This window comes from Numenius arquata, chromosome 5, assembly GCF_964106895.1.
Source record: "Numenius arquata chromosome 5, bNumArq3.hap1.1, whole genome shotgun sequence".
In the NCBI taxonomy this organism is placed as follows: Eukaryota; Metazoa; Chordata; class Aves; order Charadriiformes; family Scolopacidae; genus Numenius; species Numenius arquata.
The window spans coordinates 70,308,286-70,328,790 of record NC_133580.1 but is presented as its reverse complement, the minus strand read 5'-3'; the positions used below and the strand labels follow the sequence as shown (position 1 = coordinate 70,328,790).

Below are 20,505 nucleotides of genomic sequence, written 5' to 3'. Positions count from 1 at the left end.
ATACATTAAAATATATATATTAGTCTAAAGTGGACTAATGCAAAATGTCACCCAGAAGCCTATATAGATTTGATAATGGAAGTTGTAAAAACAGTGACAATCTCCATATGGTAGTTGATTTGATAACTTGTTGTTACTTAGGATAGTAGTCCTGGAGTGGGTTTGACTGATTTGATTGAAGGCGGAATTTCTTGTGCTATAAAATATTTAGTCTGATGCGGCTCAGGTCCTCCTAGGACTAAATTTGCTTTGATTTTTATATCGCCATTTTGACACCTAACGCTTTCTGTACTTAAGAACTCTCTTCCCAAACAATTTTTGCCAAGGACCAGCAGTAGTGCAAATACAGGCATGCATGTCATAAAATTAATGCTGTGTGTACACTTGTATTGTTCTGGAAATACAGCGAGGATGACTGGAAGAAACTGGGCACCTCCACTGCCTCAAACCCTGAGTTTTGATTTGCCTTTCGCCCTTCAAAATTAACCGATTGTTCCTTCTCCAGCCGGTTATGGCAGCCCGTGTCAGCTGTGTTACTGTGGACTTCTTCGTAAAAGCTGAATTGGATGAGTCCATCGCTCGTTCGTACAGGAAGGCTGAAATACGTGCCTTGCCTGGGCAGAGAGCTGAGTTTTGACACAGGCAAAACCCTGTCTGCTATGGATAGAACGTAGTGGCTAAACATACCCTGTTAGATCACCTTAACTAGAAATGGCCGTCCTGGGTTCTAGCGCTGTTTGTCAGCGGGGCAAAGCTGGATACCTGTAGTGAAAGGATTCAGTAGTCCGAGAAAGTGTAGTGCTGCTTAAAAATATACTAAGTTACTCACAAATCTGGTGGCCTAGAACAAGTCACCTGTCCCTCGATGTTTTCACATCACTTTTGCTGTGCTTCAGGGCTGTAACCGTATGTTTATGTCTTAACACCATCCCAGACACAAAACATGGAGTAAAGGGACAGCATATCCTTTCTTTTTTGCTTCCATTTACCTTGTAGCACCACTTGATAACAGCGGCTCACGAGACAAATCGCCTCATTTGGCAAAAGTATAACGATTGTTGGAGTAAATATGTCAACGCAGCGCAGGGTTATGTGGGGTGTAGGCGCAGTAATTGCAATGCGGCTGCTGTATTAAAATTGATAGCCAAAGACAGGGTTATCTTGGAGGGCCTTCCCGGTACAGGCTGACCTTCTGGGGGTGCCGTGCCGCGGTGCATAACCGGCCGTTGAGCCTCCCAGCGGTAGCTCTGTAATGAAGGATGCCGTTCGTATGCACTTCCTGTGGTTCTGAGGGGGTTTCTTTTTCACACAGCTGCTTCTAAACAAAAGCCCAGCAGTCATTTGCCAGCATCAAACCAGGATGTGCAGGGTTACATCACCAATCAGTCTCCAGAGAGCATTGTAGAAGAGGCTCAGGGCAAGTTGACAGAGCTGGAGCAGAGGATCAAAGAAGCCATAGAGAAGAACGCTCAGCTGCAGTCCCTGGAACTGGCGCACGCTGACCAGCTCACCAAAGAGAAGATCGAGGAGCTGAACAAAACGAGAGAGGAACAAATTCAGAAGAAGCAAAAGATCTTGGAGGAACTGCAGAAAGTGGAGCGAGAGTTACAGCTGAAAACTCAGCAGCAGCTCAAAAAGCAATATCTAGAGGTAAAAGCGCAAAGAATTCAGCTCCAGCAGCAGCAGCAGCAACAGTCTTGCCAGCATCTGGGACTACTGACTCCCGTTGGGGTAGGAGAGCAACTCTCAGAGGGAGACTATGCGCGATTACAGCAAGTGGACCCCATCTTGCTTAAAGATGACCCTCAGCAAGCTGCCGCGCAGACGGGTTTTGCACCAATTCAGCCCCTGGCCATGCCACAAGCTTTGCCGCTGGCAGCGGGTTCCTTACCTCCGGGGTCCATCGCAAACCTTACAGAACTGCAAGGTGTTATAGTTGGACAGCCAGTGCTGGGCCAGGCACAACTGGCAGGGCTGGGGCAAGGAATACTGACAGAAACACAGCAAGGGCTAATGGTAGCCAGCCCTGCTCAGACGCTCAATGACACGCTGGATGACATCATGGCAGGTGGGTTTATATTGTTATGAGCAGGTATAATAATTTGCTTGACCAGTAGAGGGGATGTCCACTTATCTCTGTGTGTGTATGTTTGTGTATTCCCGCTAGCCCTACAGCAAGGACCACCACTAGCCTTCTCATCCCCGTCTGCAGGAGTTGAGAAAACTAGATTTAACTTTTCAATTTCAGGGCTGCCTTTCCTTTTGTTGAGCGAACCGGTGCTTGTTTGTCAGGTTGGTATGTCAGAAGTGGCTTTTTTGACTCCTTGATAGTTTTTTGGGGTGATGCGCTAGGGTCGGACAGTTCAGCTTCGGCCTGTTTGTAGCTCAGGAGCAACATCTTGATGCTACAGGTCAGTTCTTTGGAGCAGGTGACTGAAACCTGGCTTGGAGCAACCACAGCACCACGACAAGCCTGTGGTGTGTAAGGAGCCTCTAGGCTTGTCTTTTGAGAGCTGCTTGAGCTGGCCTTGAATACTCCACCTATTGGAAGCTTTGGCAAAAAAAAAGATGGTAATCCCATGACTTTTAAAAACGTCTACTCATAAAAGTGGCTGCTTTTCCAGTGAAAAACAAATTTAGCCTTACCGAATCCTTTTTCGTGTCTTTGGAGAATTCTTTACCCTGTGACATCAGTGCTTCAAGGCCTTCAGCAGTAAAATAAAAGGATGAAATAGGTTTTAAATACCGTAGGAAATGAGAGTTTAGTTAGCGTTGCTTTCCTTTATACCCACTTCAGTTGCACTTAATACCCCTTCTGTGTTAAAGTAGTCGCTGGAATATACTCGTTTTGGCTGCTCAGCTGAATACAGATCAACCGTTAGGAAACAGTATTAAAAATACCATGTCACTTGGTGAAAATGTGCTGAGGTGCTCTTGATGAAGCAGATGTACTTTCATTTTTCAAAGTGCTGTCTATTTTGAGGAGTCTGCTTTGTGAAACACGCCAGGATGAGGGGGGTGTGCCGGAGGAGAGGCAGGTCTGCAGAAGGCTCTACCCCAGAGGTGTGGAGCCGGTCCAGCGCGTACTGCAGGAGTTACTGGGGTACAGTAATGGTGCAGAGTCAATAGAGGATACAGTAACGGCTAAAAATACCAGGTGGTGATTGTCTAAAATACTTGGAACAACACTTTTGAAATCAGGCACCTGATAAGTGACCTGATGTTAAAGCCTTGTTAAAGGTTACTGAAAGTCAGGGGAGCTACAGAGATTCCTTTCTGAAAATCTGGTGTTAGAGCTGTAGCCTGATGCATGAAAAAGTAGGTAAAACTACATCCCTCATGCCTTAATAGTGAAGATTTTTCTCGGGTGGAGCTGCTGGGATACATACCGATACCAGCGACCCAATTCCATTGGTAATTGTAGTTCTTGGCTACTTGGGAAGAATCTGTGCAGCGCGCTTCAGTTGTGTTTAAAGATAACTCCCAGCCTGAGTCAGGACGTTTGTTATGTGTTTAACTACATGTAACATCGTAAGGATCTGCGGTGTTAACATCTGCCGTGTACACAAATGCTCCTGCCTGTCTTTTAGGGAAAGGTCAGGGATTTCCAGTGTGTGTTTGGGTGACTGCTCCTGTACTGCTTGGTCCCAGGTGTGGGTCGGTGCCTGCACAGGCAGAGGGGAACGAGGTGTGAATTGTGCTCTGGGAGGCACTTGTAGCAAAAAGCTGTTAGAAGCAGTACAGATGCAATTCCGTCTTTGCTTTTCCGTGAAGTGACTGGTTTTAGGTGGTTTTTTTTCCAAGCTGGACTAGACACAGACTCGAGTATACAACTGGAGTGCCAGCATGAATCCACGTGTCAGAATTTAGCGTGGAGGTGAAACAGGCTTCATGTAACACAAACCATTTAAGCAGCAGCTAAGTGTTTTATCAGTAGCTTTGTGTATTGCTTTAATGGGAACCCTCTAGAGCGTTCCAGTGGATTCAGATCTCTCCCCACGAGGAGCTGAGTTCCATAGCAGAGCTGTGGCTCGCAGCAGCGGTTACAGAAACAAAGCTTCACCTTGACTCTGCAAACTCCATCTAATGTTTACCTCGTGGTTAATGACTTGCAAATGACGAGTTTAATTTTCCCGTTTTAAGCCCTTGTTTAACAGGAGGCCGGGTGCGTGAGTGCTGGTGTTTGTCAGAGACAGGGGTGTTGCTGTAGAGACCAAATTAAGGGGTTTGGGTTGTTTTTTAAAGAACAGAATAAGGTAGGTTGAAAAAGTAGTAAATAATCTTTCAGTTATAACTCGGGGCTCCTTTCTGCTCCTGCTGGAATTGCTGACGAGCAGGAGCTTGGCTCTGCAGCTCCAGCTGTGGGGCAGGTTCTGCGCTTGCTGGGAAATCACTGAATACGAGTGGCTTTTTTAGGGTTTGTTACATAACTTTTGAGTGAAAACAACATTAACAATTTAACATGGCGTATGTTAAGTGGTGTGTTAAGGATATAAAGAGAAAAAATACATCCCTGTTTTTAATAGCAAGCTTTTTAAAAGTAATAACTACTCAGAGGATTTTGTCTCGTAACAGCCCCACAAAGAGCCTCAGGATCTGTGAAGCGCTTGATGAGATGGGTTCCTGGAAGCTGCCTTGTGGGATGAGTCAGTTTTAACTGAAACTGTCTAAATTCATATGTAAGAAAGAATATGCATCGACTGTGAGTTCTTCACAGAAACTCCATACTGAAAAAATAACTGCAGAGCACCAGTATCAGAGGAAAATCAGGAGGTTCTGTCCCAGTGGAGACCTGTGCAGGGGCCACAGGGAAGCGCGGATGCTTTTCTGCCCTGCTGTAACTAAAATTGGTCACAAGTATTCTTGCAAATGGATGGTAAATGCATTTAGAGCTCTGTCCTTGGAATGTTCAGAGCTGTCGGTGCACAGAAGCGGTGCCCCGTGTTTGTATTGCAGTTCAGAACAGAACTTCCACTCTTGTCACTCAAGGCGTGTTGTGCATCTGAAGTGTTCTCGATTGGCTTGAAGCGTGTTTGGCAGGAACACAGCTTTTAGTAACTTCAGATAGCACAGAGAAACGGGGGGCAGAGGAGAGGACACTGATGTGGACCCAACCTGTTGAGTTGGCTTTAGACAAGTTGGGAAAAAACAGAGGTTTCGAAGATATTCCTTGTAACTTTTTTGTTTGTCAGTCCCTCATCTTGACTTACTGCGATCTAATGTAAACCAGTCCTTTCATACATCTGCTGTTTGACGTTACAGGAGGTAAGAGCAATGCTGTGCCCACAGTCAGACAGCACTAGTAAGAAACTTAACGGTCGGCATGAAGGTGGAATGGGATTAGGAAGGTGCTTTGTTTCAGGTAACACCTTGCACTTAGTGACGATAGGGAGTATTCAGGGAAGCAGCAAACCTTAGCAGCGCAAACAACCCCGTGTTCCTTCTCAAAATGTCAGCTTTTCTCTCCAGACACACCGTTAGATGTAGGACATGTAGATCAGTGAGGAAAAAAAATCCCATTGGTTTAAATGTTAAGTATCTTGTCTTAGTTTTCAGGCTTTTTAACTTGTTAGCTTGGCTGTTTTCTTTCCTCCCCTGATACTGGGGCTGCATTTGTAAGGCCAAATGCTTCTCTAGAGGGTGAGGTGATTGGGCTTGGGGGAGAAGGTAGTAGCTGTGAGGATGTCTTTTTTTTTTTTTTTTTTTTTTAATTTAAGCTAAGAGCAAGTGGAGATATCCAGAAAGAAACCAATCTGAAGAGCAGCCATGCTCTTACTCTCAGTTGGCCCAAAACTGGTTGTCTAATACCCAAACCAGCGTAAAAGCCTGCGACTGGAGTAGTCAAATGGTGCTTGGGGTGATGGGTTCTGACAAAGAAACTTGACCTGATTTCGTAATGTGATTAAGACCATTAGCTGGTCCCGGACCAAGGCAGGTATATGCTAAAATATTCTAATAGCTTCTAAGAGCTTTGAAGACTTCATTATCCCAGGCATGAAGTAATATTTTCGAGCTGAAATACAGAGTTTTAGTCCAATTTTGCCCCTGTCTGTTAGAGTAGGTGGAGGGGAGAGGGGAAGGGTAAACCTCTCCCTGTCAGTGCGTTTAGATTTGCTGATCCAGCCGGCTGGTCACTCTTCTCACTGCTCAAGACTCTTGTGAAAACCTTTTGGCTTATTGAAAACTTTTAAATATTTTTATTTGGACACAGTGAAGATTCTGTTCATTGCCCTTGGCATGCACAGATAATGTTGAAATAAATATAATCAAAGTCATTATCCATAAAAATTAGTATCTTGTCTCGGTGACGTGCTGTAGGGATATGAACTATATTTGTCTGTGAATTATTGCTGAAGCACGCTGGAAATGTATTTAATATGAGAACTGTAAGTCAACATGCATATTCTTCTCCACTAGCACGTGTAAAACCATTTATATATGGGATGTACAATAAAGGTTTTCTTCCTTCTGGAAAGAGGGGTGCTGGCTTTTAAACATGTCTTTTTTTTTTTTTCTCTTTTTTTTTCCCTCCCTCTCAGTGCAACACCATTGGTATAAAACATAGACTGTGCCTGAATTGAGAACTTCCTAACTACCTTGATTTTTTATTATTTTTTTTTGAAGTCTTAACAAGTTTACTAGTACCTCCTGTAACACAGAGAGATTCCCCGTTCTCCGTGTTGGTACCGCAGCAGTAATTTTTAGCAACTGTTTAAAATACACGGGCTCCTGTCGCAGGGGTAACTTTTTTCATGTGTGGATTATTTGATGATCTTGCTTTTCTATCACCCGTTAAGCATATTTGGTTAGTTTCCAGTCCGTTTTACCATCCCTAACGGGTTATTTTGGACTAGATGTGAGAGTCAAGAATCATGATCCTTTATGGTTCCACTGCTGTTTTGTGCTGCTTTAACTTCCTCTTTGAACTTACAGAAAGGAGGTAAATCTGCTGGTTTTTCACAGTTCTGTGTTACGATCACGTATGTGAGGAGAGGAGCAGGAGTGGAAACGGGCAACTTCTTACCCTTCTCTACGAAACCAATTGGAAGTTGCGGTTTTAGGGTCTATCTCTAATTTACAGTCAGAATAAGGAATGAGCCGAGGTTAAACTCCATGCTGCACTGCATGATCTTGTGGTACGACCTTCGGGTGGTTCTCCCGCACAGAACTCCCCTAGGCCATAGCTTTTGACCTTAGAATATTTTGGCTCAGCCTCTGTATGTTTCCTTTATTCCCTACCTAGCATGATTTGACTCTTAACATGGGAACAGTTTTCAAAAGGCACTCTGATATAAAGATCAGAGTTATAAAGAGTTTGAATTTTGATTTACTCTTTAATATAAGGTTAATCATACTTTATATGTTATAAGTTGGGGGTTCTTTGTTCCGTATATTAGCTGCTGGGGGATTTGGTCTAGGAAGTCCATGAATTAAATTAGTAATGGAGGAAGAACCTAGCTGTCATGCAGAGGAGGGAGTACCCAAATTGGCATGTTAGGGTACAATTTTTGTGGCATCCCTTGAAAAAACTTACCACTTCAAATTAAATATAGGAGCTAATTATAGATGGCTGGCAGTTAGGGATATGGCTGGTGATTAAACCCACTTGACAAATGAGCTAAAAGTTGGGGATACAGGGGTGTTATTTTGATAAGGTTACTCAGTGGTGTGTATTAGATCAATGCTGACAATAAGTGGAAACTGCTTTCATTTTGCAGTTAAAGGTGCTTTTGTGAACTTGCCAGGAGAAGTGAACAGTGTTTTCCTTTCTCCTTTGCTGGTCGCACCTGGGAAAGGCCTATAGAAATGCTGGAGAAAAGGCAGGGAGAAAACTATTGAGTTCTTTTTAAGGGGGGAAAACCACCCAAAAAGTAGGAAAATGGGAGATTTTCCCCAAAGGCGGTTTTAGGTGCGAGTTTGCTCTGTACTTTTAAATGTTCTGTGTATGAAATGAGTTTCAGGGAGTGTGGCAGTCGGTGCTTTTGTGTCGTGTCCATACAGTGTCACCAGCTGTAAATCAGTAAATACCTTTGGCTTATCCTAACAACCTTCACCAAAGTTTCTGCAAAACGGCTGTTAAGAAGCTTCCGCTTTTGTGGTTTCACCCAGTTCTGCCGTGTGAGCACCCTGACGCCAGCGCTGCTGCTCTTCGTTGTGTCTGTAGGGGCTGGGGGGCGGGGGGTCACGGTTGGACAGACTGTTACACGAGAATCTTTAAACTGTTTTAAGAAAAATTGCATAGGTACCCGTTCAGTGGACTTGTTCTGCAGCCCTGCTGCTACAGGTGTGGAACTCCTGGTCCCAATAATGGCTGGCTTGATGTGGGAAAGATCTTGGGTTAAAAAACCCCCAAAACCCAAAACCAATAAAAAACCCCAAAAAACCCAAACTTTTTTTGGTGGTGGGCTTCTAGAAAACACACCAGTCTGCTACTTACCTATTTCTTTGATTGAATACAGTTAACCTTTTTCATAGTTAATAATTCAAAGAGTTAAAGGTACAAAGATTCAAAGATTGGGTTATATGTGTGGAAAATAGGTATTTGTGGAAAATAATTTTTTTTTTTCGGGCGTTCTGTCTGTCGGTGGGAGTTCTGTCCCACTGTCCATTTGTTGTCACGTTGAGCTTTCTGAGGTGAGGTGTTTTGCTTTTACTGAGTGTGGTCGTTCTGTCCCACAGCAGTGAGCGGAAGAGCATCTGCCATGTCCAACACTCCCACCCACAGCATCGCCGCTTCTGTCTCCCAGCCGCAGACGCCGACGCCGAGTCCCATCATTTCTCCCTCGGCCATGCTGCCCATCTACCCTGCCATCGACATCGATGCCCAGGTGAGCCAGAGGGGCTGTGTTCCCTGCTTCATCCTGAATAATTCAACAATAACAAATGGATTGGGGGCTAGAGACTTGATTTAGAATCACAGAGTTGTCCAGGTTGGAAGGGAGCTTAAGATCATCTAGTCCAACCATCAGCCTAACTCTGATAAAAACCGTCACTAAACCATGTCACTAAGCACCATGTCAACCCATCTTTTGAACACCTCCAGGGATGGTGCCTCAACCACTTCCCTGGGCAGCCCATTCCAAGACTTAATAACACTTTCTGTGTGAAAATTTTTCCTAATATCCAATCTGAACCTCCCCTGGTGCAACTTGAGGCTGTTTCCTCTTGTCCCATTGCCTGTTCCTTGGGAGAAGAGACCGACCCCGCCGGCTACACCCTCCTTCCAGGGAGTTGGAGAGAGCGAGAAGGTCTCCCCTCAGCCTCCTTTTCTCCAGGCTGAACACCCCCAGCTCCCTCAGCCGCTCCTCACAAGACTTGTGCTCCAGACCCCTCACCAGCTCCGTTGCCCTTCTCTGGACCCGCTCCAGCCCCTCAATGGCTTTTTTGTGGTGAGGGGCCCAAAACTGGACACAGCCCTCGAGGTGGGGCCTCACCAGTGCCCAGTCCAGGGGGACGATCACCTCCCGAGTCCTACTCCCCACGCTGTTCCTGATACGGGCCAGGATGCTGGTGGCCTTCTTGGCCACCTGGGCACACTGCTGGCTCCTGTTCAGCCAACAGTCGACCAACACCCCCAGGTCCTTTTCTGCCAGGCAGCTCCAGCCGCTCTGCCCCAAGCCTGTAGTGTCCATGGGGTTGGTGTGACCCAAGGGCAGGACCTGGCACTTGGCCTTGTTGAACCTCATCCCATTGGCCTTGGCCCATCCATCCATCCATTTGCTACTTTGAGAAAGCCTCTGTGACTCCCCGGAGAGCTGCAGCCCACTTTCCTCTACGCTCTCGCCGAACAAAAGAGGTGGTCTTGGAGTGACTAAATGCTTGTGTTTCTTATTTCTTTGTTGTCGGAGTGATTATGAGAAAAAGCAAAGTTGTCTTCTGACAGAAATTAAATATTTTTCTAAGACAAAAATAAGCCTTAAAATGTTGCACACTGTTTTGCTTGAAGCTGTTGGCCGGCGATCACCCAGCTCGACAGAAGTATGGAAGTACTGAAACTAATAATTTCACCAAGTTTTTTAACAAGAGGAAATAACACCAGCTCTCATTTCCACTAGAGAAGAGGCATTTCTGTGTGGAAAGTAATTTTGAAAAGGGCTACTTTGTGTTGACTTATTAGGAAAGAATTTTTCACAGTAAGAGTGGTCGGGCATTGGAACAGGCTGCCCAGGGAGGGGGTTGAGTCACCATCCCTGGATGTGTTTAAGAGCCGTTTAGATGTGGTGTTGGGGGATATGGTGTAGGGGAGAACTTTGTAGTGTAGGGTAGATGGTTGGACTCCATGATCCCAAGGGTCTCTTCCAACCTGAACGATTCTATGATTCTATGCCTTGTAGCTAGCTGGCCATCAAAAAACCCCATGCATATACTAACTGGCATATGTATATGCATTGCTCTGGACTGTACATAAATGGGGCTAAGTCATGGGCCATGCAGAGAAGAGGAAACGCCTGAGATTGTGGAGAAAGTAACCTGGCCGGCCTCCATGTTAGTGGTAGACACCAGCGCAGATCACGGTTATAAGTTGCCAACTATCCTGGGTCATAACAGAGTAAAACCAAATTCTCACGGTAGCCAGGAAATGTGGGTTTGGGTTGATTTTGTTGTTTTGGTGTTTGTTGTTGTTTAAGAAGAGAGAGATGTTGTTTCAGTCAGTCCCTGTGCTGTAACTAACAGTCCTCGGAGTTTCCCAGTTGCTCTTGCAAATAGGCTGGTGGTCGTTTACGTGGGCCCTGCCAGCAGTGAGAAATTACATGCCCGTTATTTCATTACAACTGTTCATTAGGCAGAATTAAGGGTGTTAAGGGCTGTGCTGTTACCGAGAACTATACTGCTGGAAATGCTCACTTGGGGAGACAGTGTATGAGTCCTCTAAAGGGAAAAAACTTGACATCAGAGCATAAGCTCTAAGACCTAAGACTTCTGTATGATTTCAGTTGTTTTGTTCTTTGTGATTACTGTGATTTGTGGACCGACTGTAGCTGACTTCTGCTGCTCAGAGGCTTCAGCAGCAGTAGTGCTAAGATCAGGGAATTTTCCCCCTTTTGGTTTAACCAGAGGGTTAAGAATTAAATACAGAATTCACATCTTCATTATACCACCTAAAGGTCACAGTCAAGCGCTGGGGAAGAAGCCACTCTAGTTACAAAGCACAGGTGACATCTCCGTTCTTAAAGAATCTCAGTTCTTGCCAGGAGTTGTTCTCAAATCTCCCGACAGAGCTGACTTGAGAAGCTGATAGAACAGGGTTGTACTTGAAAAAGGAAATATTTATCTGGTTCTGTATATGGCGTCTGTTTCTTTCAGACCGAGAGTAATCATGACACAGCGCTGACACTTGCTTGTGCTGGTGGGCACGAGGAACTGGTACAAACCCTGCTAGAGAGAGGAGCTAATATTGAACACCGGGACAAGAAAGGTAGGTGTCTCCCTGGCAGTACAGGGGTTCTCCAGTGCATGGCACTAAATACACACTACGCACAGTCTTTATGTGAAGCTTTTAGGCTTCCTTTTCTGGTGGTTTAACTTAGGTCACTTAAGCTGTGAATGTGGACTCTTCAAACATCCTTTTTCGTTTCAGGGTTTACTCCGCTTATTTTGGCTGCTACCGCCGGGCACGTGGGTGTTGTTGAAATCTTGCTGGATAACGGAGCCGATATTGAGGCCCAGTCGGAGAGAACCAAGGACACTCCCTTGTCTTTGGCTTGTTCAGGAGGGAGGCAAGAGGTACAGTAAAACTGAAGTCATCAAAAGCAACATGTAGATTGCACTAAAGAACCTTCCAGAAAAGTTCCAGTACCTTAATTCACCATTCTCTTTCAGGATGGTATGTTTTAAAAAAAGCTGCAAAGAGCTTCACATTTTTTAAGTTACGTATTGCAGCATGTCTCATATAGATTGCTGCTTCTCTTTTTATAAGCTGGACCACTTTATAAGCTGTGCAGATAAAGTTATGAGGTTAATCATTAGGGGCTCATTATGGGGCTTTTACCAGGTAATTACATGTAGATATGAAAGTGACTGTGATGAGTGTTCTTGTCGAGAGGCAGGAGTTGGACACAAATCAGTTCCACATATGAGCCAAGAGGGTTTTCTCATGAATTCTCTCTAGGCTGTGGGATATGGGAGTGCAGCAGGTGGCTCCAGTGTTTCTCACTAAAAACATGAAAAAAAGCATTTTTCAGATGATTGATCAAAAGTAAGTGTTGGGGAAGTTGTTTTGAATGTTATGGGAAATACTGTATTCTGTGACTTCATTATGAAACCTGCATCCTGATTTTTTTTCCAATGGTTATTACAAACTTGAAGTGTACAATTCTGTTAAAGCTTCTCCTGTTTGGATTGCAAAAGCCCCAGCGGGGTGTGTGATCCGGTGTGGATCCACCGTCCTCCGTGGCCCTCTGGAAATCAGTGAGGCTGGAGACACCTCTCCGGCTTCTGCAGGTTGTCCTAACGGTGATGCTGTGGCGTTTAAACACTGATCGCTTCCCTAGACAAAATCTCCCTGAAAACTGACAGCTCTTCTGGCCTGTTTTCAGTGCCTGGGGAAGCTCTCAGAGGGTGGGGGTGGCTGCAGGGACACTCAGGTGCTCGCTAGTGAAGGGAGAAGCCTCCTTTTTAGTAAGTCTCCCGTAGCAGCCTTTGTGGCCAGCAGCCTCAGGCAGCGAAGGTGAATGTATGCTTGCCTTTTTGATCTGTGTTTCTCAAACAGTATTTCTTGGAGGAATGCATCGTGGTTTTGGAGAAAGAAGGTTGGAGAACACTGGGCTCTGGACAGAGGAGCTGATGTCGGGATGCCCTCCTGCCCCCCTTTTTGTATTTGGCAGGATGTCCTGGGATTTCACGGGAAAATATTCTGATTGAAAAGCCCTTCATTTCAGTTGTGCGGGTCTAATCTAAACAAGTTTTATGCTTAAAAGCCGCAAGTGGAGCAAATCAGGCATTGCACTGGAGGTGACACAGGGGCTTTCGCCTCAGTGTTCACGTTGATTTTACGTTGTAAGATAGTTGAGTTTCTGGTCAAGTCTTCTGCGTTACAGAATGTAAGCTTCATGTAGAATATGAATTGTTTGAGTTGAGAGGTGGGCGGCGTCCTGAGTGATGTGCTCTGGGCAATCCTGCTTCAGCAGGGGAGTTGGACTAGATGATCTCTAGAGGTCCCTTCCGACTCTGACAATTCCGTGAGAGCAAATCCGTAAGGAAGGATTACTCTAAGAAGCCTTCTGTTGGTTTTGTTAATGTACACAGAAAAACAAGGGGTGCAAATGTTAATTTTTCTCAGGGCTCTTGCATGAGATCTCTGTGTACGATCTACACCCTGTTCTGTGTGGTGGTGTACGTAGAGAACGTCAGATGAAACACGCAACTGCTTTATTGTTTGCTCCACAGCTTCGGTTTGAGGATGAGTTTTTAACTTGATAGCGAACCAAGCTTTAAAATGAGAGGACAAAAAGCAAGAGCATGTTGTATATGCCGTATTCAAACAGAATCTCTGGGTTTGGCAGTCCTTAAAGATAGCTGAAATAATCATAAAAGACCTCAAATTTTTCTCTCAATACAATTAGGTATGAATGGTTTTAGCATGCTAATGGGCAATCGTGATGGATTTTTAAAGGCAGTTTTACAGTGACTCTGGAAACATGGTCAGCCTCATCTGTCCATGGGGCGAGGAGCTCAGGGAAGCAACGGAGTAAAATCGCTTGTGTACTGTTGGAAGATGTCAACGGTATATTTAGGCTTCAAAGCCATTTGCCCTGGACAGATTTGCAAGTTTGGGAGAAAACCAGATGTTATTTCTTGAAACACTGCAGGTGGTGGAGTTGCTGCTAGCTCGAGGGGCAAACAAAGAGCACAGGAATGTTTCCGATTACACACCTTTGAGCCTCGCCGCTTCTGGGGGCTACGTGAACATTATCAAGATTCTGCTAAATGCTGGGGCAGAAATAAATTCCAGGCAAGTTCCCTTTTTACCCCTTCTCTCATGGTTTCTGTAGTGTTCTTAGTTTTTACCCTTTCCAGAAGGATTTCTTGACAACTGTGTGGAGCAAAATCTTACTGTGCTTACATGATCGCAACGGCTGCATTGTTTAATTTGTAGTAGGCTCCTTTCCCCTTAAGTTAGAAGCGGAAGGTGTTGACTGTGTGTTTCTAGTCGTCTTTTACCTTCTCTGTATTTTGTTAACTTCTTTCCTATGGCATACCATCGGTCGTCTTTGTCAAAGATGGAAATCTGTCTTTGTTGCGGCTGGGCTGCTGATGGAAATGAGCTCTGGGTTACGTGTGGAGAGAGTGTGTGTGTGTGTTTATCCCTTTGTTTTCCCAGGAGTTGAAGGAAGGCTTTTTCTGTGTGTGTATGGGTGTCTGTAATGCTTTTGCATCCATTGGGAGGGAGAAGACAGCTCAGCTGTGCCCTGCATGAGCCAGATGAGGAGTCCCAAGGAAGAGTTTCGCTCCTCATAAGAGATGTCTTTAAATTTACAGCAATTAAAAGTATCTCTAAGTAGAAATATTTGCCTAAGCACCGCTACTGTGGAGAGAACCTCTTGTAGTTTCCTTAATAGTTGCTGTGTGGCTGAGTTCTTGGTCTTGGATAATTACTTTGCCTTCACCTAGTGTTAATCACGTTTCCACAATGACTTTATGATTTACGGAGTGGGTGGGGTTTTTTTTTTTCCTTTTTCTCTTTCAGAACTGGTAGCAAATTGGGCATTTCTCCCTTGATGCTGGCAGCCATGAATGGGCACACGGCTGCTGTCAAGCTATTACTGGACATGGGCTCTGACATAAACGCCCAGATCGAGACCAACAGGAACACGGCACTGACTCTGGCGTGTTTCCAGGGCAGGACCGAAGTGGTCAGCCTGCTGCTTGATAGGAAAGCTAACGTGGAGCACAGAGCTAAGGTGAGGAGCAAACACCTCAATGAGTCTCCAGAAAGAGATGCTCTTAGTCATCGCTTCTGCTGTCATATGATGGTTTTCTTGCCTTTTGTGCAAGTTGACTTCTAGTTCAGTTGACTGACCTGAACGATATATTGTAAAGAAAAATAGTGGCTGCACTTAAGGACTGAAATTTTGGGGATTACACAGTTCATCAGAAAACAAGTGTTTCTTCCAAAGCCTTAATTAATCTTCAGACGCTTATAAGCGTATGAATAGTAACCCATTAACTTAATAAAAATAGAAGGATTTAGTATATTGAAAAAATAACTAGACCGTTGGCCTCGGTGTGCTCATGGCCTGGTCTCTTCTGTCCGAGCAGCTGCTGATGTCCCCAGTGGTGACACAGAATTGAAGGGGATGTGTGTGCGTGACGGTCTGTCAGTTGGCCCCAACCCTTTTCATGGGAGAAAAGGCTCTTCACTAGAAAATATGTTGCTGGAAGCTCCAGTAAAATACGTCCCGCCCCCAGCTAATGGCTTGTTTTTCCCGCTTGCTTGTCCCAGACTGGTCTGACCCCGCTGATGGAAGCAGCGTCTGGTGGCTATGCAGAGGTGGGCAGAGTTCTGCTGGACAAAGGGGCAGATGTCAACGCTCCTCCTGTCCCTTCCTCCAGAGATACAGCTCTAACCATTGCAGCAGACAAAGGGCACTACAAATTCTGTGAGCTCCTCATCAGCAGGTACTGTATTGGCAAGTGCGTGGCTTGAAGAAAAATATCTTAAATACAGCCGAATTACGCTGATATTTCCCAATATACACTCCAGGGTAGGAAATGGGAAGGGTTCTCTCGACCATTACTATGTATTTTTATTTATCAACAGTGATCAAATGAAGTTCTCTGCTGTTAGAGTGCTTGCTTCTGCCCAAATGGACTAAATCAGTTTTTCCTTTCCCACGGAATGTTAGAAATAAACAATTTCTTGTAAAGTTACCCATGTGGTACTCATAATCATGGCACGCAGCCATTTCAGATGGTAGTGTTAAGTCCTTGAACAGCAGAAGATGGGCACAAAACATATGTCTTAATGATTTCTTATTTTTTGAGACTGATCACAATGCACATACAGTGTAATTATGTTTCCTGGGTGGCTCTTGGATATGTGGTTTCCCAAGTAGTAGCACTGGTTGTTGGCTTGCGCTTGAAATGTCATAGGTTGTTCCGAGTAAGCTAATGAGGAGTACAGTGTGCTGATGGATGGAGTTAATGAAGTAATTAGAGGAGCTTCAGAGACAGCTGGCAAACAGCATGAATTAGAGTATTAAAAAATGTTTTTAGGCTGAGTTGAAGCTCTTGACAGCATCAGAAGAAACAAAAACATAATTTTGGAAACGGAAGCCACTGTGTGACTGCATATGTTTGATGTAAAAACGAGTATGGAATTTTACCCTGTTGTTCTTGTGTTGCGTGTCCAGTTGATACATGAAACAAAAGTCTGGTCTGGAGTTTTGATGGAAGGTGTTTGTTTTTGTAGAGGAGCTCACATCGACGTGCGTAACAAGAAGGGGAATACTCCGCTGTGGCTGGCAGCAAACGGAGGGCACCTGGACGTTGTGCAGCTGCTGGTTCAAGCTGGAGCTGATGTGGATGCTGCTGATAACAGGAAAATAACTCCTCTCATGGCAGCCTTTCGGAAGGTAAAATAGGAAGTTCAGCTCTGGTCTTACCTCGTACTGTCTTGATCATCCCTACAAAGTTGTTATAAATAGAACATACCTGACAGAAACAAAAATATGTCAACTAATATTAATCCTTGGCATCAAATCTTGAAAAATAGGTATGTGTGTCACCTGTACAGTGTCTGTGTTAAATTCTAGTCGAAATTTGCTCTGTAGGCACTTCACTGAGGCTGCTTCTTCTGGCTCTGTTGAGGGGTGGAAATTGCAGTGTATTGTGCGGAGAGGGGGAGTGTGTGATAGAACTGGGGGGAAATTGCACGGGTTTCTTCTGCAAGAGAGGACAAGCACTTTTACCAAAAAAAAAAAAAGAAAAAGGTATGGTTTAGCCTGATTTGACTCTAGAGATAATTGTTGTTAGGAAGGAAGTGTGGTTCGAGTGCTGCAGTACTTGAAAAATTGCAAACAAGCATAGGAGCCTGCAGCTGGGAAGTTGCCAGAGCTGGGAATTCAGAAACTACCAAAATAAAAGGCAGAGCCACGGGAGAGTGTGGCTGGAGTCAGGGTAACTTGACAGCAGGTAATTGCTGGCGTTCTCTTCCATCATAAATGTGAAGAAACATCCCCCGCTAGTTCAGGTGATAAAGATTTAAAAAAAAAACCCATTGTTTGAAGGAGTTGAAAATAAATATTTTGCATTGAGGGCTTGGACTGAAGTTTTTCTGAGCAAAGCAGAAGCAGCTGGCCTGATATAAAGCCTTGTCCTTGAAATGTCTTCTCCAGGGTCACGTAAAAGTGGTGCGGTACCTGGTGAAAGAAGTAAACCAGTTCCCATCCGACTCGGAATGCATGAGATACATAGCGACTATTACTGATAAGGTAAGATTGCAAGAATAAAATATTTGAGGAGGATTAGTGCTGTGTCTCGGGTTTTGAGTCAATGTTATGAGTAGCCGTCGGCCTCCTGGCACACCAGACTTCAGCTGAAGGATGCATCCCGTTGGAATTTTTCAGGAAAAAAACCCATTGCAAAACCTGGGAACATGCAGCTACAGTAACTTTGTGTGCTTTAGTGCTGCGAGAACAGTGGGAAAGGTGGTGGTATTTGTTATCTGTGCTTGTTTTCCAGTGTTCTCACACTCATTACCTCACTCTGCTCCGCTTTCCTCCTGTTGAACAAGTTTGTACAGAGTTTACAGTGGTTTCTGCAGCGGGGTGGAGGAAACAGAATGAACTTCTGCTAAGGGTGTGCGAGAGCTTAAGTGTGAAGGTTCACAACTCTGTAAAAAAAAAAGTTTGTACTAGAAAGAAGATCGAAAACATAATTAACAGTAAAGTGATTTCTTATAGCATATTAGGTGTGCTGCTGCTCTTCCCTCTGGAGGTTCATTTTCATTTGGTTTATCTCCAGCCCAGATGAACGGGGTAAAAACTACTTTATCATTTTTATCATTTACTTTATCGCTTTAGGAGATGCTGAAGAAGTGCCACCTGTGTATGGAGTCAATCGTTCAAGCCAAAGATAGACAGGCTGCTGAGGCCAACAAAAATGCCAGCATTCTTTTAGAGGAGCTGGACTTGGAGAAGGCAAGTTGGGAGGGTTTGGAGCTGTGAATATTTATTTGATAAAATTCCAGTTTCACGTTCCTTCAAGTTTATAAGATCGGTGAAAGTACGTATTAAAGTATAGGAGTGTGTGTAATTACTGTAACTGGGTTGTCCAGAGCTGAGCGCCTCATTGCTCAGGTAATCTTTGAACTTCGCTTTGCCTGTTATTCAGAGAAATAATAATAATTAAGAAACTCTGATGATTATTCCAGAGGAAATAGTTATTTGTACCGAAAGAAGGATTTCTGAGTGTAATTTTTTGTCAAGTGCATGGTAGATTTTCCGTTCACATTGGTATGGATTTTAGGTCTAAACCCTGTTTTGTGTCTTCAATATTAAAAAAAAAAAAAGGTACTAATAATGTTACTAGAAGCCATAGTACTGTAGTAGAAATCTAACGGAAAAATCAAAGTTCAAGTATAGTGTCAAGTGAGCACATGCTTTACGTTCCGGCTCGCTGAACCATTCTGTGCTCTGATCTTGGAAAGGGAGATGGGGGTTGTTCGGGCTGTACCGCTGAGACTCACGAGGTTACACAAAGAGTCCAGAAAATACGACCTGGAAGATTCTGACTTCAGTTTACAGGGTGTCTGTCCTTTTTCTACACTAACCTTCTGTTAAATGAGTGAACAATCTGCTTGGGAGAAGTAAATACGTAAAAATATGGATCATAGAGAATTTAGCTTCTATTTTGTTAATATGTGAGTCTCAAATGCAGCTTCCTAGGAAATATTTGCATTCCTTGAAATGAATGGCACATCTCATAATGCTGTTCCACTTGCCTGACTTGTAGCTGAGGGAAGAAAGCAGGAGACTGGCTTTGGCTGCCAAAAGAGAGAAAAGAAAGGAGAAAAGGAGGAAGAAAAAAGAAGAACAAAGAAGAAAACTAGAAGAAATAGAGGCAAAAAATAAAGAGAATTTTGAACTTCAAGCTGCTCAGGAGAAAGAGAAGCTAAAAGCTGAAGGTGATTTAAAATAGTTGCTTTATTTTTGAAACATGGCCTTGGTTTTATTCACAGTATTAAAAAATCGTTTTTTCTTGTCAAAACTTTCCTTTTGTTTCCCTTTTCTGTCAAGCCTGTAGATCTGCGTGGTGGCTTTTTTGATGTCTTTCTGTGGGAAGGAGCTGGTGGCAGCAGCCTCAGGGAGAGTTATGGCTTAACTTTACCGTGGGGACGGTGTTGACTTCGCTTTGGGTTTTGGTTTTTTTGCATCTTCCAGGTCCCAATACTTGTAAAATGAGGTCAATTATTTTTTTTTTTTTTAGCTCACGAACAGAATGAGGATGATTAGCTGAAAAAAATGGCAATATGGAAATTCCAAATATGTATCATTCTCTTCTTGCCCATCGACACGTGGCTCTTTTGTGTCTTATGGCCGTGGGTTTGATGTGGTGTGCTGAGAAATGCTTCCCACTGATTGTGGCCTCACTCTGAGATGCTGAAAGAAGAGATGTGACAATTTTTTAATGTAGTTTCATACGCTTGTTTATGTCTCCTACTTGCTTGTGTCTGTCTTCCCATGGCTGAATTCTGTTTCCCATTCGTTAAATTGCTGCTGCATTCATTCCAAGGAAAGAATGGAATTCTCTGAGCTTAGGGTGAACAAGGGGAGAGGCTCGACAATATGACATATATGATGTTTTTACAGATGTCCACGCAAGCTTCGTCAAGGCAGCTGAATTAGCCCTGGTTTTTTTCTCTTCCATCAGATGATCCAGAGGTCCCAATGGAGCCTCCGAGTGCTACCACCACGACCACCATAGGTATATCTGCAACTTGGACCACCTTAGCAGGGTCCCACGGGAAGAGGAACAATACCATCACCACGACCAGCTCCAAAAGGAAAAACAGGAAAAACAAAGTGACCCCTGACAACGTTCAGATTATATTTGATGACCAGCTCCCAATTTCCTATAGCCAACCAGAGAAAGTGAACGGCGAATCGAAGAGCAGCAGCACTAGTGAAAGTGGCGACAGTGACAATATGAGGATTTCCAGCTGTAGCGATGAGAGCAGCAATAGCAACAGCAGCCACAAAAGTGACAATCATTCTTCCACAGCCGTTACTAACACGCAGAGCAACAAAAAGCAACCATCGGTTCTTGTCACTTGTCCAAAGGATGAGAGGAAAGCAGTTACCAGCAAATCATCCATAAAGTGAGTTGCTGTCACCATGAATGCTGCTTTCAGGGGGTTGTTGGCCCTACACACATCTCAGTTCAAGCCACATCTTAGTAATACAGTGCTTTGGTGCTAAAAGAGAAAAATGGGTTGGGGGGCTGGAGAATGGGCACAATTCAAGTCATCCTTCTGGGTTTTTTTGGTGGTTTTTTTTGGACTGT

General features: G+C 44.3%; 1 protein-coding gene across 1 annotated transcript in view; it reads left to right on the top strand.

The window, feature by feature from the left end:
- ANKRD17 (ankyrin repeat domain 17) overlaps window positions 1-20,505 on the top strand; it is an 87,655-nt gene that overhangs the window by 57,118 nt on the left and 10,032 nt on the right. The window contains exons 15-26 of the mRNA XM_074147812.1: window positions 1,313-2,068; window positions 8,680-8,828; window positions 11,305-11,416; window positions 11,579-11,724; window positions 13,809-13,951; window positions 14,687-14,900; window positions 15,443-15,618; window positions 16,412-16,574; window positions 17,337-17,432; window positions 18,024-18,140; window positions 18,955-19,126; window positions 19,873-20,320. Coding sequence (XP_074003913.1) covers window positions 1,313-2,068; window positions 8,680-8,828; window positions 11,305-11,416; window positions 11,579-11,724; window positions 13,809-13,951; window positions 14,687-14,900; window positions 15,443-15,618; window positions 16,412-16,574; window positions 17,337-17,432; window positions 18,024-18,140; window positions 18,955-19,126; window positions 19,873-20,320 — 2,692 coding nt within the window. The remainder of the gene's footprint in view (window positions 1-1,312; window positions 2,069-8,679; window positions 8,829-11,304; window positions 11,417-11,578; window positions 11,725-13,808; window positions 13,952-14,686; window positions 14,901-15,442; window positions 15,619-16,411; window positions 16,575-17,336; window positions 17,433-18,023; window positions 18,141-18,954; window positions 19,127-19,872; window positions 20,321-20,505) is intronic.